Source organism: Engystomops pustulosus, chromosome 1 (assembly GCF_040894005.1).
Source record: "Engystomops pustulosus chromosome 1, aEngPut4.maternal, whole genome shotgun sequence".
Lineage (NCBI taxonomy): Eukaryota > Metazoa > Chordata > Amphibia > Anura > Leptodactylidae > Engystomops > Engystomops pustulosus.
Window position 1 is genome coordinate 193,211,815 of NC_092411.1, and position 12,325 is coordinate 193,224,139.

A 12,325-nucleotide genomic window follows, 5' to 3' on the forward strand; every position below is an offset into this window, starting at 1 on the left:
GTAGTGGACTTTGACACTGTTTTGTGCCATACCAGCTCCCCCTTTGTAGATATTGTTCACACAGGGCAAAAAACAGGCAACCGATCAGCATTTGTTGTCTATATAGGGTTATGTGTTAATGTATAGACCTATTGTGGTCATATACATGGGTCAAATTGTATGTACTTTTTGTACGTTTTAGGTGTTTTTAAGAACATGCATGTTTTGTTATGTGTATAATTATAAATAAATAAAGATTTGTATATATATTGGTGGCCGATACACACTCCCTTTGTTTCTCTTTTGGTCTTGTAGCCTTACTCTTATAATTATTCATATGAGAAATATGCCCGCCGAGGTAGCTGTGACCGATTGACATTTTGAGGGATCACAAAATGGCAGAGATAGCTCTCAAGAATCAGGCTATTAAATTGTGGAGAGAGAAAGGGCCTGTGAATGATGATAAATTTAGTCTTTACAGTTTGCATATAAGTTTGCAAACCCTAAGGATCTGATGGTGTGCATGGCAGCTTACCAAACAGGCCAAGAGACACCATTGTGTATTACAAAGGTGTCAAACCAGAAAATGGTTAGGGTCAGGGACAGGGCAGATGTTGTACACGCAAAGTCCAGAATAAGGTAATAGGCCCAAGTGGTTAGGATTGTAGGTCAGAAACTTCCTGGGTTCTTTCACTAAGGCTACATTCACACTACAGTATGGGGGACGTATATACGGCCGACGTATATGCGGCCGATATACGTCCCCCATACACTTCTATGTGCTCACGGCCCAGCACACTTGCGGCACCGTACCGCTCCGTAGCCCGGGAAAAGATAGGACATGTCCTATCTTTTCCCGTATTACGGCGCCGCAGCCTTATATCGCTATGGAGAGGGGCGGGGGTGAGCTGCGCTCACCTCCTCCTCCTCTCCCCGCGCTGCCATGTGCCCGCTGTGCTACGGTGCGGCGGGCTCACGGCAGTGTGAATGTATCCTTAGAGTATGGATCCGAGGATCTTCACTGAGCACTGGAATTAAGAAGCAAGCCAAGAGTCAAACAGATTGTTTAAACGCTGTGGTAAAGGGTATGCTGTACATAGATAGGCTTGGGAACATTAATGTGCCCAACTCATGGGAGGAGGAGGAACTGGAGCTGAATGCCAGCACCCATGAAAAGGAGGAAGATATATATTTGGATAAGATAAGGGACCCCCACTGCAGTAATGAGGTAAATGAGGGGAGTGTCTGCAGAGGAGAAGGATATGCCAGCATTGCAAAGATATGCTACAAGAGAAACCAATGATGGCAGACCACGTAGTTGCTATGGAGCAGGAAATGCCTGGGCTGCATGCCAGACTTCTAAAACTCATTTGATGCATTTCCTGCTGGGTAAGATGGCACTTTGCAGATGAAGCGTATCTCTGCTTAACATCATGCCTTTCCCCCTCTCAACCTTGGTGGTTGCAGGAGGGAATGGCTGGTAGATGGGATGCATGAGGAAAGGACATGTGTTCTGTGCTTTTGAAGTGATGGGATCCTCTGCTACTGCCTACTGTTCAAGATAAAATGTATTTTCCCTATGGAAATACATATCTAAAGTGTGTATATTGTGTGCTGCACTAATGTGTGAACTGCATGTATGCTGCATTTGCTGTTTGTACTGAGTGTACTATGTGTGCTATGCTTTATGAAATGTTAAGTAAAACAATCTAATTAAGGATAAATTACTTAACATTTAATAGTGACCATAAATGATACATAGACACCAAGGGATACAACATTATCTGCTAGAATAAAATTATAATGGAAATATTGTGATTACTCATGTACATACATGTCAGGTTATCCAAAAGATTAGGTATACTTCAAGCTAGAGATCTGGTTAATATTAGGTTAAAGGGATTGTCCGACTTTTTAAATACTTAAAGACAATGGATAGGTTAAGGCACATGTGACTTTTTTCTATTTATAATAAGATAGCTGGGATCATCCTAATATTGGATCTTTATGCCAAATAAACAAATCCCATTTTATTCATACAAGATCTCTTTAATCATGTATGTAATAAACTATTTCCCAACATCTGGTATGTACATTCATCCTTTTCAGAAGTAAGTGCAATTTATAAAGGAATGCTTCTTGATGATGAATGTTATGTAACAAAGAACAATAAAATGCAATTGATGAGACTTGTTTCTTGTGAAAACTGATGATATGTGTTGCCTCATATATGTCCATAACCTATTGTTTGAAGTTGGTTTAGCCAAAAAGGGGGGGGGGGGTTATTTCACATGCCTTTTAAATTTCAGGATTTTAGGTATTTGGGAATATGGTAAAACCACCCCCATTCTTGGAACACACATCTCTCTTGTCTGATATAGGGTAAAAGGTAACAAGGTGCACAGTTGATTGGATGCAATTGCGCAACAATTCCATCCTCCTATTAAAAGTTATGGAGTTTAACAAGAAACTTTTAGAAAAGGGTAACTCACTGAGGAGAGGGGAACATCATCATCTCAGTGACATTACTGGGGTGGGAGCAAAAACCCAATTAGCAAGCTCAAGAAAGTTAGCAAGTTTAAATTAGCAAGCTAAAAAAAAACCCTTTATTAGTCTCTGGAAGTGCCATTTTCAACTGGACAGGCTGTCCAAAAGTTCTTCTGACAAACCATTCAGTCGCATAAGTCTTCCATTTCACTAGTAAGGTCAATTCGTGTTTACCCCATTTTATTTTATATACACAGGCGCCTATTCACCGCTTATTATGGTAAGAATTTAGCTTAAAGGAGCCATCTTTCCTATGTAGGTAGGTATGTACTAAATTGTGAAGCTCTCTAGCGTAAGTGCACCCAGTGATGTGACCTCAGGTTGGGGGTTCATTACAGTATGCATAATGTTATATGTGTCTTAAATGAAACACAGTCATTGACCAATATCTATGTCATAAAGGCCTGAGTATTGACATATTGGGGCACAATCCAGACTATCCGACGGGGATGAACTCTTCCATGATTGATGAAGATCATGCGCCCGATATCCTGCATGTGTCGATTCCCCGCTGAGGTCCACCGGAGTTCACCTTCTTCTTCCTGGTGCATGTAAGTGCTTGGCTTGCAGCACAATTTTTAAGTTAAATCCTGCGATTTGTCCGAATCCGTCAGGTTTTCTGATGGCCCGTCCCCCGATTTGTGGCGCTTGAAAGCCCCTTTTAAATCCCTGTCCCAGCGGTGCAAAATGGAAATCATCGGGATGTCCCAGTGCGGTCTGTGGGGCCCTTAGTAAATGAGCCCCATTAAGTTGAACTTTTACAGGTTCAGTACTATCTATATATTTTGTGATTCGCTTAATCTCAAAGTATTAGGTCAGGATGATTTTGCACAAATTTGCATCAAAATTTAAAAAAATATTGCAAAAAAAATTGGATGAAATTCAATTTAGAGTACAAAATGGGTAGTGCCACATCATTAATAACTTTCGCTAAGATGTTATAATGCTAATTTAGCCGTACCGTTAATATAGCTGTACTCGGCAATCTATACCAGCTCGATAGAGTTGAACGGGGAAGGCAGACCATGCGCAACCGGCTGTTCTGGCCATCTTGGTGGTGCTAAGAGGGGTGCAACAGGGGTACATCAGACCCCTTTCTAGTGATCTGTGTGGGTCCCAACACTGAGACGCCCAAGATCAGCAAGTTAGGCACTATCCAGAAGACCTAACATGCTTTGTTGGAAAACCCCTTTAACAGAATAGCATACACTATGCACACTACGGTTGCATGGAAACACAACAGAAGGATACTGGATCCTCCGGACATACAGTATATGGTGGTTATATCTTACCGACCAGGCCTTTTTTGTTTTTTGCGTTTTCATTTTTCACCTTCAGAAATCCATAACTTTTTCATTTTTCCATTGCACTTCATAGTGACAGTATTTAATATTCCATGCCATGTAGTGGAAAGTGGGAAAAAATTCCAAATGCAGTGAGATTACTGAAAAAAATGCATTTTTATAATGTTTGCATACATTTACAAAAATTAAAACTTCCTGTACAAAAAAATATATCTTCATTTTGCCATTTTCTGGAACTAATTCCTTTTTCATACTTTCATAGTAGTGTACAGGACTATGGGCGGTGTTATTTTTTGCGACTTTTGATGATGTTTTTAGTGCTACCATTTAAGGACTGTAAAGCCTTTGATCACTTTATTTGAATTTTTTTTATATTTCAAATAGGCAAAAAAGTGTCATTTTCAACTTTGTGTGCTATTTTCCGTTATGGAGTTAAGTCTTTGTAAGACTCAAGGCTGCCATAGTAACCGATAGCCACCCCCTGATGACTTCACAGGGGGTAGCGATCGATTCCAAGATGGCACCACCCATGCGCCTCTGGGATTTAAATGTCTCCTGCAACTTTGATAAAGGCATTTACAGGGTTAACACTTGTGATTGGTGCTAGCACCGACCACTAGTGTAACCCGATGGGTGTTTGCAGCAGTTATGCAGAAAATGTCCACCTTGTATGGCGAGGGCTCAGCTTATTTAATTGTGGAAATATCTAGGTATGCCTTAAATTTGTTTAGAGGCTCTCTGTCACCATCATCTGGTCAGGAGTAGGACTGCAGAAGATAGTTATAGTTAAATCCTCATTCAAAAGAAAAGTGCTTACATATACAGTGAAAAATGAAATTAGTTTATTATGTATTCATTTATTGATTAGAATGTTTTCCAATGAACAGCATTCCAAAGTATAGGTGCTATATTCATGATTTTTGAAGGACCCCTGAACGTTGCTAAGGAGGACTCAATTTCCCTTTTTCTTCTCACTGCACCACCACAGTGAGGAGAACTTTGGGTGCAGTAGCGTGTACTGTATTTGTATATAATACAGTTACAGGAGGAGGACAGGGGGGCACAATATAAAAAGGGATGGAGGACTAGGGGCAACAATACTAGGGGGATGGAAAAGAAAGCCCACAATATGAGAGGGCCAAAATATGAGGGGGATGAAGAACAATAGGCCACAATATAAGGGAGATGGAGGACAGGGGGCTACAAAATGAGGAGGTTGGAGTACAGGAGGCCACAAAATGCGAGAGATGGATGGCAGGGGGGCACAATATGAGGGGATGGTGGACAGGAGCCACAATATGAGGGAGATGGAGGACAGGGGGTCACAATATGAGGGGGATGGTCGACAGGAGCCACAATATGAGGGAGATGGAGGACAGGAAGCTGCAATATGAGAAAACGGGTTACAATATAATGGAAATAGAGGGCAGGAGGCCACAATATGAAAGGGAAGGGGGTAGGAGTACAGAAATCTAGGGAAATTGTGAATTAGATTACTCACCGGTAATTCTATTTCCGTTAGTCCACCATGACGGCCCAACCTGGAGGATGCCCCTTGACCTCTGCAGGGACAGGAAGAAGAGAGGTTAAATGCTCCCCCCCTTGCATCCTCCCGCCAGTGATTACAAAATAACCATGCTGAGGAAGATACAACCAGATTTATTTAGTATGTTTGCTCCACATACAAAGGAAAATTATCTGGAAATAATAATACAAAGAAAGGAAGAAATCCAGCTGGGAGGGAAAATATATAGGCCGTCATGGTGGACTAACGGAAATAGAATTACCGGTGAGTAATCTAATTCACAATTTCCGCTTCGTCCCCCATGACGGCCCAACCTGGAGACTTACAAAATTAGTAAGCTTTTTTAGGGAGGGATTACAGCCTGTAACACCTTGCGTCCAAAAGATAGGTCTTTTGACAAGTGCAAGTCCAGCCTATAATGCTTGGAGAATGTAGTGGATGAAGACCACGTTGCAGCTCTGCAAATCTGATCTAGTGACGCTCCTCTTCTTTCCGCCCAAGATGTGGACATAGCCCTGGTCGAGTGAGCTCGGATTCCTGCTGGTATCGGGCTTTTCTGTAGGTCGTAACATGAGGCAATTGCCAGTCTCAGCCATCTTGCAATAGTCGCCTTCGACGCCTTCCTCCCCTTATTTTTCCCCTGAAATTGGATGAAAAGGTTAGAGTCAATACGCCAGGCCTCTGTAATTTGTAGGTATTTTAGGACAGAACGTCTTACATCCAAAGAACTCCATTCGCGTTCTCTTGCCGAAGAAGGGTTCTCACAGAAGGAGGGTAGGATAATCTCCTGATTCCTATGAAAGTCGGAAACCACCTTGGGAACAAAATTTGGATCCAACATCAACACAATTCTATCATCTAGAATTTTCATGTAGGGTTCCCTAATCGATATAGCCTGAAGTTCACCTAACCTTCTAGCAGAAGTGATGGCTATCAGGAAAACTGTCTTAAGTGTCAGGTTTTTAACACTGGAGGAATCAATAGGTTCAAATGGTTCCTTCATTAAGGCATTCAAAACTAGAGTTAAGTCCCATGTTGATGATTTTTTAACAGTCTGAGGCTTTAACCTAGAGGCAGCTTTAATAAATCTTTTGACCCACCTGTGCTCGATGAGAGGCTGGTCGAAGAAGGCACTAAGCGCCGACACCTGGACCTTCAGGGTGCTGGTAGACAAACCCAACTCCAAACCCTTTTGAAGAAATTCAAGCACCTTCAGGGTCTTGATGACTTCAGATGAGAGTCCCTGAGAGCTTAAGAAGCTGGATTCAGGATCCAGGCAGACAGCTGTAATTTCCCTGGGTTTGGATGATGGATTGGACCCTGATGTAGTAGGTCCTCTGATAGCGGAAGAATGACTGGATTCTCTGGTGACATCTTCTTCAAGAGTGGGTACCAGCTTTTCTTCGGCCAGTTCGGGCAGATGAAGATGGCTCTGGTATTTTCCTGAAATATTTTCCTCAGGACCCTGGCGATCAGGGGAATTGGGGGGAAGGCGTAGACTAGTGGAATGTCCCAGGAGTGAGAGAAGGCGTCCAGCCGTTCCCTGTTCTCCCCTTTTTCCAGAGAAAAATAATGCAGGCATTTGATATTCTCCCTTGTTGCGAACAAGTCCACTAGAGGATAACCCCACAAAGATGTTAGCCGCTGGAAGATCTCCTCCTTGAGGCTCCACTCGTTTGGTAGGATCTTTCTTCTGCTTAGAAAGTCCGCCCTTGAATTCTCCGTGCCTTTTAGATGAGTGGCAGATATTGACAGAGTGTGTTGTTCTGCCCACAAAAATATTTTCCGAGCTAGGGTACTCAGGAGAGGAGACCTGGTTCCTCCTTGTCTTTTTATGTAGGAGACCGTAGTTGTATTGTCTGATAGAATTAGGAGGTGTTGGTGGGCAAGAAGAGGAGTGTTCGCGCTGAGTGCTTCCCATACTGCTTGCAACTCTCGGAAATTTGAGGACCTTCTTGTAATCTCCTCTGTCCAGGTACCCTGGGAAATTTGCTGAGGCATCACTGCCCCCCAGCCCCTCTGGCTCGCGTCTGTCTGGATTGGGATGTAAGGGCTGTTTGACCAGAAGATCCCTTTCCTCAGATTTCCGTCTCCCAACCACCATAGCAGGTCCTCCTTGACGGCAGGTGGGATTGGGATTTTCCTGTCCAGATCCTCCTGTTTTCTGTTCCAGGATCTTAAGATCCATCCCTGGAGTATTCTGGAATGGGCCTGACACCAGGCTACCGAGGAGATGCAGGCTGTTAGAGAGCCCAGAATCTTCATAGCTTCTCTGATAGAGATCACTGATTTTCTCCTGAACCTTGTTATCAGATCCTTGATGTGGTCTCCCTTGTCCTGTGGAAGGAACGACATTTGGTAAACTGAGTTCAGGTTTACACCCAGGAATTTCCTCACAGTAGCTGGGGAAAGTTCTGACTTCTGGTAGTTTACTATCCATCCCAGTCTTTTTAAGGTTTCTAGGGTGAGATCTCTGGAGAAGAGTAAGCTCCCCCTGTCTTGGCCAACAATGAGCAGGTCGTCTAGGTACGGGACGATCAGTACGTCCTGTAGTCTGAGAGACGCCACCACCTCTGCCATCACCTTTGTAAAGGTCCTTGGTGCAGATGATATTCCAAAGGGGAGTGCACAGAATTGAAAGTGTAGTGTAGCACCCTCTGGAGACAAGACAGAAAACCTTAAAAACCTTTGTGAGAAATGGTGTATAGGGATGTGATAATATGCATCCTTTAAGTCTATAGTGCACATTAATGCATCTTGGTGAATAATGTGTGTGGCTGATCTTACCGACTCCATCCTGAATTTCCGGTAGACGATAAACTCGTTGAGACCTCTCAGGTTGATGATTAGTCGGTTTGTGCCGTTCGGTTTCTTTACCAAAAAAAGAGAAGAGTAAAAACCGGATTTCTCTTGATCCTGTGGAACAGGTATAATCACTCCAGAAGACAAAAGAGAAGTTACTTCTTGCCATATTAAACTGTGGGATGTAAGTGACATGGAAGGTGAAGGTGGCATATATTTCGTAGGGGGAAGTCTGAGGAATTCGATGTTGTAACCATGCAGTAATATATCTAAGACCCAGGGATTTGAAGTGACCTTCGTCCATTCTCCTCTGAATCTTAGCAACCTTCCCCCTACTATGGCATCATTGTTTTTTGTTTCTATTAGGGTCTGTTGGGGTGGAGAACAGAAACCCTCTCCCTTTACCTCCTTTCGGGTAGCTCCAGCGTCCCCTTTTCCCTTTATCCTTGTAGGAATCCCTTTTGAAGTCTCGAAAGGGCTGCTTCTTGGGTATCGATCTCTCAGGAAAGCCCTTTTTCTTATCTGATGCTCTCTCAAGTATAGCATCCAACTCTGGGCCAAACACAAACTCCCCTGAGAAGGGAAGACTGCACAGTTTTGCCTTGGATCTGATGTCCCCGTTCCACTGTTTTAGCCACAGCGCCCGTCGGGTAGAGTTAGTAAGTGCTCCCTCCTTTGAAGCGAAACGAATTCCCTCGGCAGCAGAATCTGCGAGGAAGGCTGTTGCAGATTTCAGCAAAGGAAAGTTCTCCAAGATTGTTGATCTCGGAGTCCCTTCCTTGATGTGGGATTCCAACTCATTCAGCCAGTACAGCAAGTTCCTTGCGACTGAGGTGGAAGCCAAGTTAGTTTTCAGACTGAGCATGGAGGTCTCCCAGGCCTTTCTCAACAGGGAGTCAGACTTCCTGTCCATAGGGTCCTTTAATTGGGCCGCGTCCTCAAAAGGAAGGTCAGTCTTCTTTACTATTTTGGTAACTTGCACATCCATCTTTGGACAAGTGTCCCATACTTTAGACTCCTCGGGCTCAAAAACAAGTCTCTTCTTAAAGTTTTTGGACACGATAACCCTTTTTTCTGGCTCTTGCCACTCCTCAGAAACCAGCTCCTTTAACGTGTCATTCAGGGGAAACACCCTCTGGCGTTTTGCCTTCAATCCCCCAAATAGTTCCTCCTCCTTAGATCTAGGGGGAAGAATCTCCTCGATTTCCAAGGTCTGTCTAATTGCTTTTAAGAGACCATCGAGTTCCTCGAACTGAAACAGATGACGTGAATCTTCTGTTTTTTGTGAGTCCGTAGGATCATCATCTTCTACGTATGAGCATGAGGGAGCTTCAGAATCATCCCCCCCCTCAGATATAGAAGAATCCGGCTCCACTCTAGGTTTCTTACACGGTGGAGGCCTGGACGTAGCAGCGGCCACTGAAGAGCTTATTTTCTCCTCGATAAACCCCTTTAATTCGTCTAAGAAGGATGTCTTTTCCTCTCTCATAAAATTGTCGATGCAAGACTTGCAAATCGGCTTTTTGTATGAGTCGGACATAGAGTGGGCACACATGTTGCACTTTCTAAGCCGGCTTTTCTCGGGTTTTTCAGACCTGCTCGTCTTATCCCCTTTATCCTCCTTGCCTTTCGTTTTAGACCCTTGGTCTTTCTCCTGAAAGGGCAAGCGGAGGATAATAAATGACCCACTATTTTACACACAGAAAAAAACCCAAACCTGCACAAAATCCCACTTACAGAAACCGGAGGATGCAGGAAGGTAGGGTCTGCCTCGTCAGCCATCATAAAAGCCGTGGAAGCGCACAGGAAAATTTCAGAAATACACAGCACAGGAAACCAGCACCGCAGCGTCACACACAGATCTTAGACCTGAGATCAGCGTGACTACCTGCTCCAGGTGACCTTAAATACCTTAATGGGGAGCCCATCCCCCTGTAGACTTCGCCTGCGCCGTGCTCCCGATCCCAGGGATGCATTGCGGTCCTGTGAGCCGCCACTTCCGGTCGCGACCGGAAGTCGTCATCGGACCTCGAGGACGCCGGGAATTGTAGTTTTTTCGGCCGCCGCGCGCTCACACACGGATCGCGGAGCGGCGGCCAGGACGAACGGACTGGAAGGGCGGCGAAAGGGAGGACACAAGGCCGACCGAACGCCCCAGCCCGCCGGGATTTAGCCAGCCAGGACTACCCGTAAGTTTACTTCGTCCCCCCCCCCCCTGGAGGAGAGAGGGCACCTCTCTTGTCCTGCCTCGGCAGGGACAGGAAGAACACTGGCGGGAGGATGCAAGGGGGGGAGCATTTAACCTCTCTTCTTCCTGTCCCTGCAGAGGTCAAGGGGCATCCTCCAGGTTGGGCCGTCATGGGGGACGAAGCGGAAATACAAGTGTGTGGGCACACAGAAAGGGGTGTATAAAATGAAAAAGGGGCATTATATAGGTCCATAAGGGGGTTCACCACAAGAAGGGGATCATTACACTATGTGGGGAGCCATTAAGGTTGATAGTATACTGCTTGGCAGAGGGGCAATAGGGGGACGTGACAAAAAAAATGTATCCCTCTTTCTTACATCTAAAAGCTGGGAGGTATTTTTCAGCTTCAGCTGCGGGTATTTTTTGTTTCTTTGGTATGCAGGTTGTGGCCAGATGTTTGTTGAGAGTCTGTAGTAAACTATGAGAATGCATATGTTTACAATGTTTTTGCTTATGGTGGTTAACCCATTCAGGACCACTTCCCTTTCCAATTTATTGCATTTCCATTTTTACTTCTTGTAAACCAAAAGCTTTAATATAGGGTTTTTATTTTTAAATTTGCAGAGAAATAAATGGAGTTGTTATTTACAGAACATATTGTACTTCCTAGGGGCACCATTCAAAGGAAACCTACATCATTCAGGATAAACCAGGAGAGTTCACTCGTAGATCCAGGCTCTGTGACTGTGGTAATCTCTTATATTGGTTTTCCATAACCATCCTTATAAAATTAACTTGCATAATTATGCTAATGAGCCAGAGGGCCTTTGGGGGTGTTACCAGAGCTCCAGGATGCTGCAGCTTCACAGGCTGTTACATTGTTCTGGAGTACTTCACCATTCCCAATATATGTTAAAATTCCCTGCTACCATGTGATTACAGCAGGGATAGGTAGGGAGAAGTGTTGAAAGAGCAAGGGTAGAGAGAGATGTGCTCTTGCGTGGAGTTACAGCCTGTGAAACCAGAGTATGGAGGGGTTCTGGTAACGTCCTCCAGAACCCTCTTGGCTCATTAGCATACTTTTAAAAGTTGATTGTAGAAGCAAGGAGGTTATGTGTCAGGATCAAAGATTTTAGAAGTTTGGAAAGGAAGACTATTGGGTCAGACTAAACTATTGAGTCACACATCTGACAGATCTCTCTCCTGAGTAATTTTAGCTGTTACCACTTATATAAGGCTGACAGGACACCTTGCATAAATTATGCCCAAACACAATATTACACTGACCAATAAATCAATTAGTTCAAGTAACATCTATTCTGAATTATGGAATAGTTAGAGCCCAAGAAGGCCCTTTTACATTGAAGTTTTAATATCAAAATGACAGTGCTTACAAACAAAAAGGGGTCATCATACAAAAAGGGTAACAAATTACACAGACAAATATATACAGTGCAAAAATAACAGTCTGGTGCCTTGGGAAGCAGAAGCGATCAATCTAGCCGCTAGGTATCCCCAAAGAATGACCATTTCTACCTAAGTGTAATTCTAATCCCCCCGCCCCCCAGAGTAAATATTTAGACTATTCAATTAAAGTCTGGCACTTTGTAATAGAAAGTGCTGAATCACAGGTCTGGAAGGCTGCCAAACGGTGCTTCCTGATGACGCTCATATGCTGCCACAATCGGGTTTGACCATGGTGCGTTTGTGCACTGACGTATGATAAATACCCCCCACAGGATAGACATGGAAAAACACAAGGGATAGATATCATGTTAAAGAGGGTTTTCGATATGTTGAATCAAAAGCAAAGGTAACAGAACACAAATGTAGGTTGAAAACATAATTTAATTTCTTTTAATAAGTAATCATAACAAGCAGTTACTGAAAGTGAACCTGTCATGGGTATTTAGACCAAAAAGCTGTCACTGATTTGACTTGCAGGTCATTGACAGGATAACAGTGTGGTCCTTCTGTATC

At 43.9% G+C, this 12,325-nt stretch overlaps 3 protein-coding genes across 4 annotated transcripts in view; all 3 read right to left on the reverse strand.

The window, feature by feature from the left end:
- The window catches only part of LOC140070348 (uncharacterized), a 92,905-nt gene that overhangs the window by 76,082 nt on the left and 4,498 nt on the right, over positions 1-12,325 (reverse strand). The window lies entirely within an intron of this gene.
- Positions 5,470-8,461, reverse strand: LOC140070268 (uncharacterized). Of its 2 annotated transcripts, XM_072116631.1 has the most exons (3): positions 6,456-8,461; positions 6,074-6,169; positions 5,793-5,995 (listed from the first exon to the last, which is right to left on the reverse strand). In XM_072116631.1, exons 1-3 carry the CDS (start codon positions 8,459-8,461, stop codon positions 5,944-5,946), a joined length of 2,154 nt encoding a protein of 717 aa, XP_071972732.1. In that variant the 3' UTR covers positions 5,793-5,943. The 2 variants fall into 2 exon arrangements, with proteins under 2 accessions (XP_071972724.1, XP_071972732.1); XM_072116623.1 differs by having other exon boundaries at positions 5,470-5,995; positions 6,074-8,461.
- Positions 8,494-10,530, reverse strand: LOC140070284 (uncharacterized). Its single transcript, XM_072116641.1, has 2 exons — positions 9,895-10,530; positions 8,494-9,811 (listed from the first exon to the last, which is right to left on the reverse strand). Exons 1-2 carry the CDS (start codon positions 9,940-9,942, stop codon positions 8,501-8,503), a joined length of 1,359 nt encoding a protein of 452 aa, XP_071972742.1. The 5' UTR covers positions 9,943-10,530; the 3' UTR covers positions 8,494-8,500.

Coding starts and splice junctions, on each gene's coding strand:
- LOC140070284 (XM_072116641.1), bottom strand. CDS start 9,942: ATGATGGCTGACGAGGCAGACCCTACCTTCCTGCATCCTCCGGTTTCT. Junction 9,812..9,894: donor TCCTGCATCCTCCGGTTTCT/GTAAGTGGGATT, acceptor TTGCCCTTTCAG/GAGAAAGACCAAGGGTCTAA.
- LOC140070268 (XM_072116623.1), bottom strand. CDS start 8,461: ATGGACGAAGGTCACTTCAAATCCCTGGGTCTTAGATATATTACTGCA. Junction 5,996..6,073: donor GCGAATGGAGTTCTTTGGAT/GTAAGACGTTCT, acceptor ATCCAATTTCAG/GGGAAAAATAAGGGGAGGAA.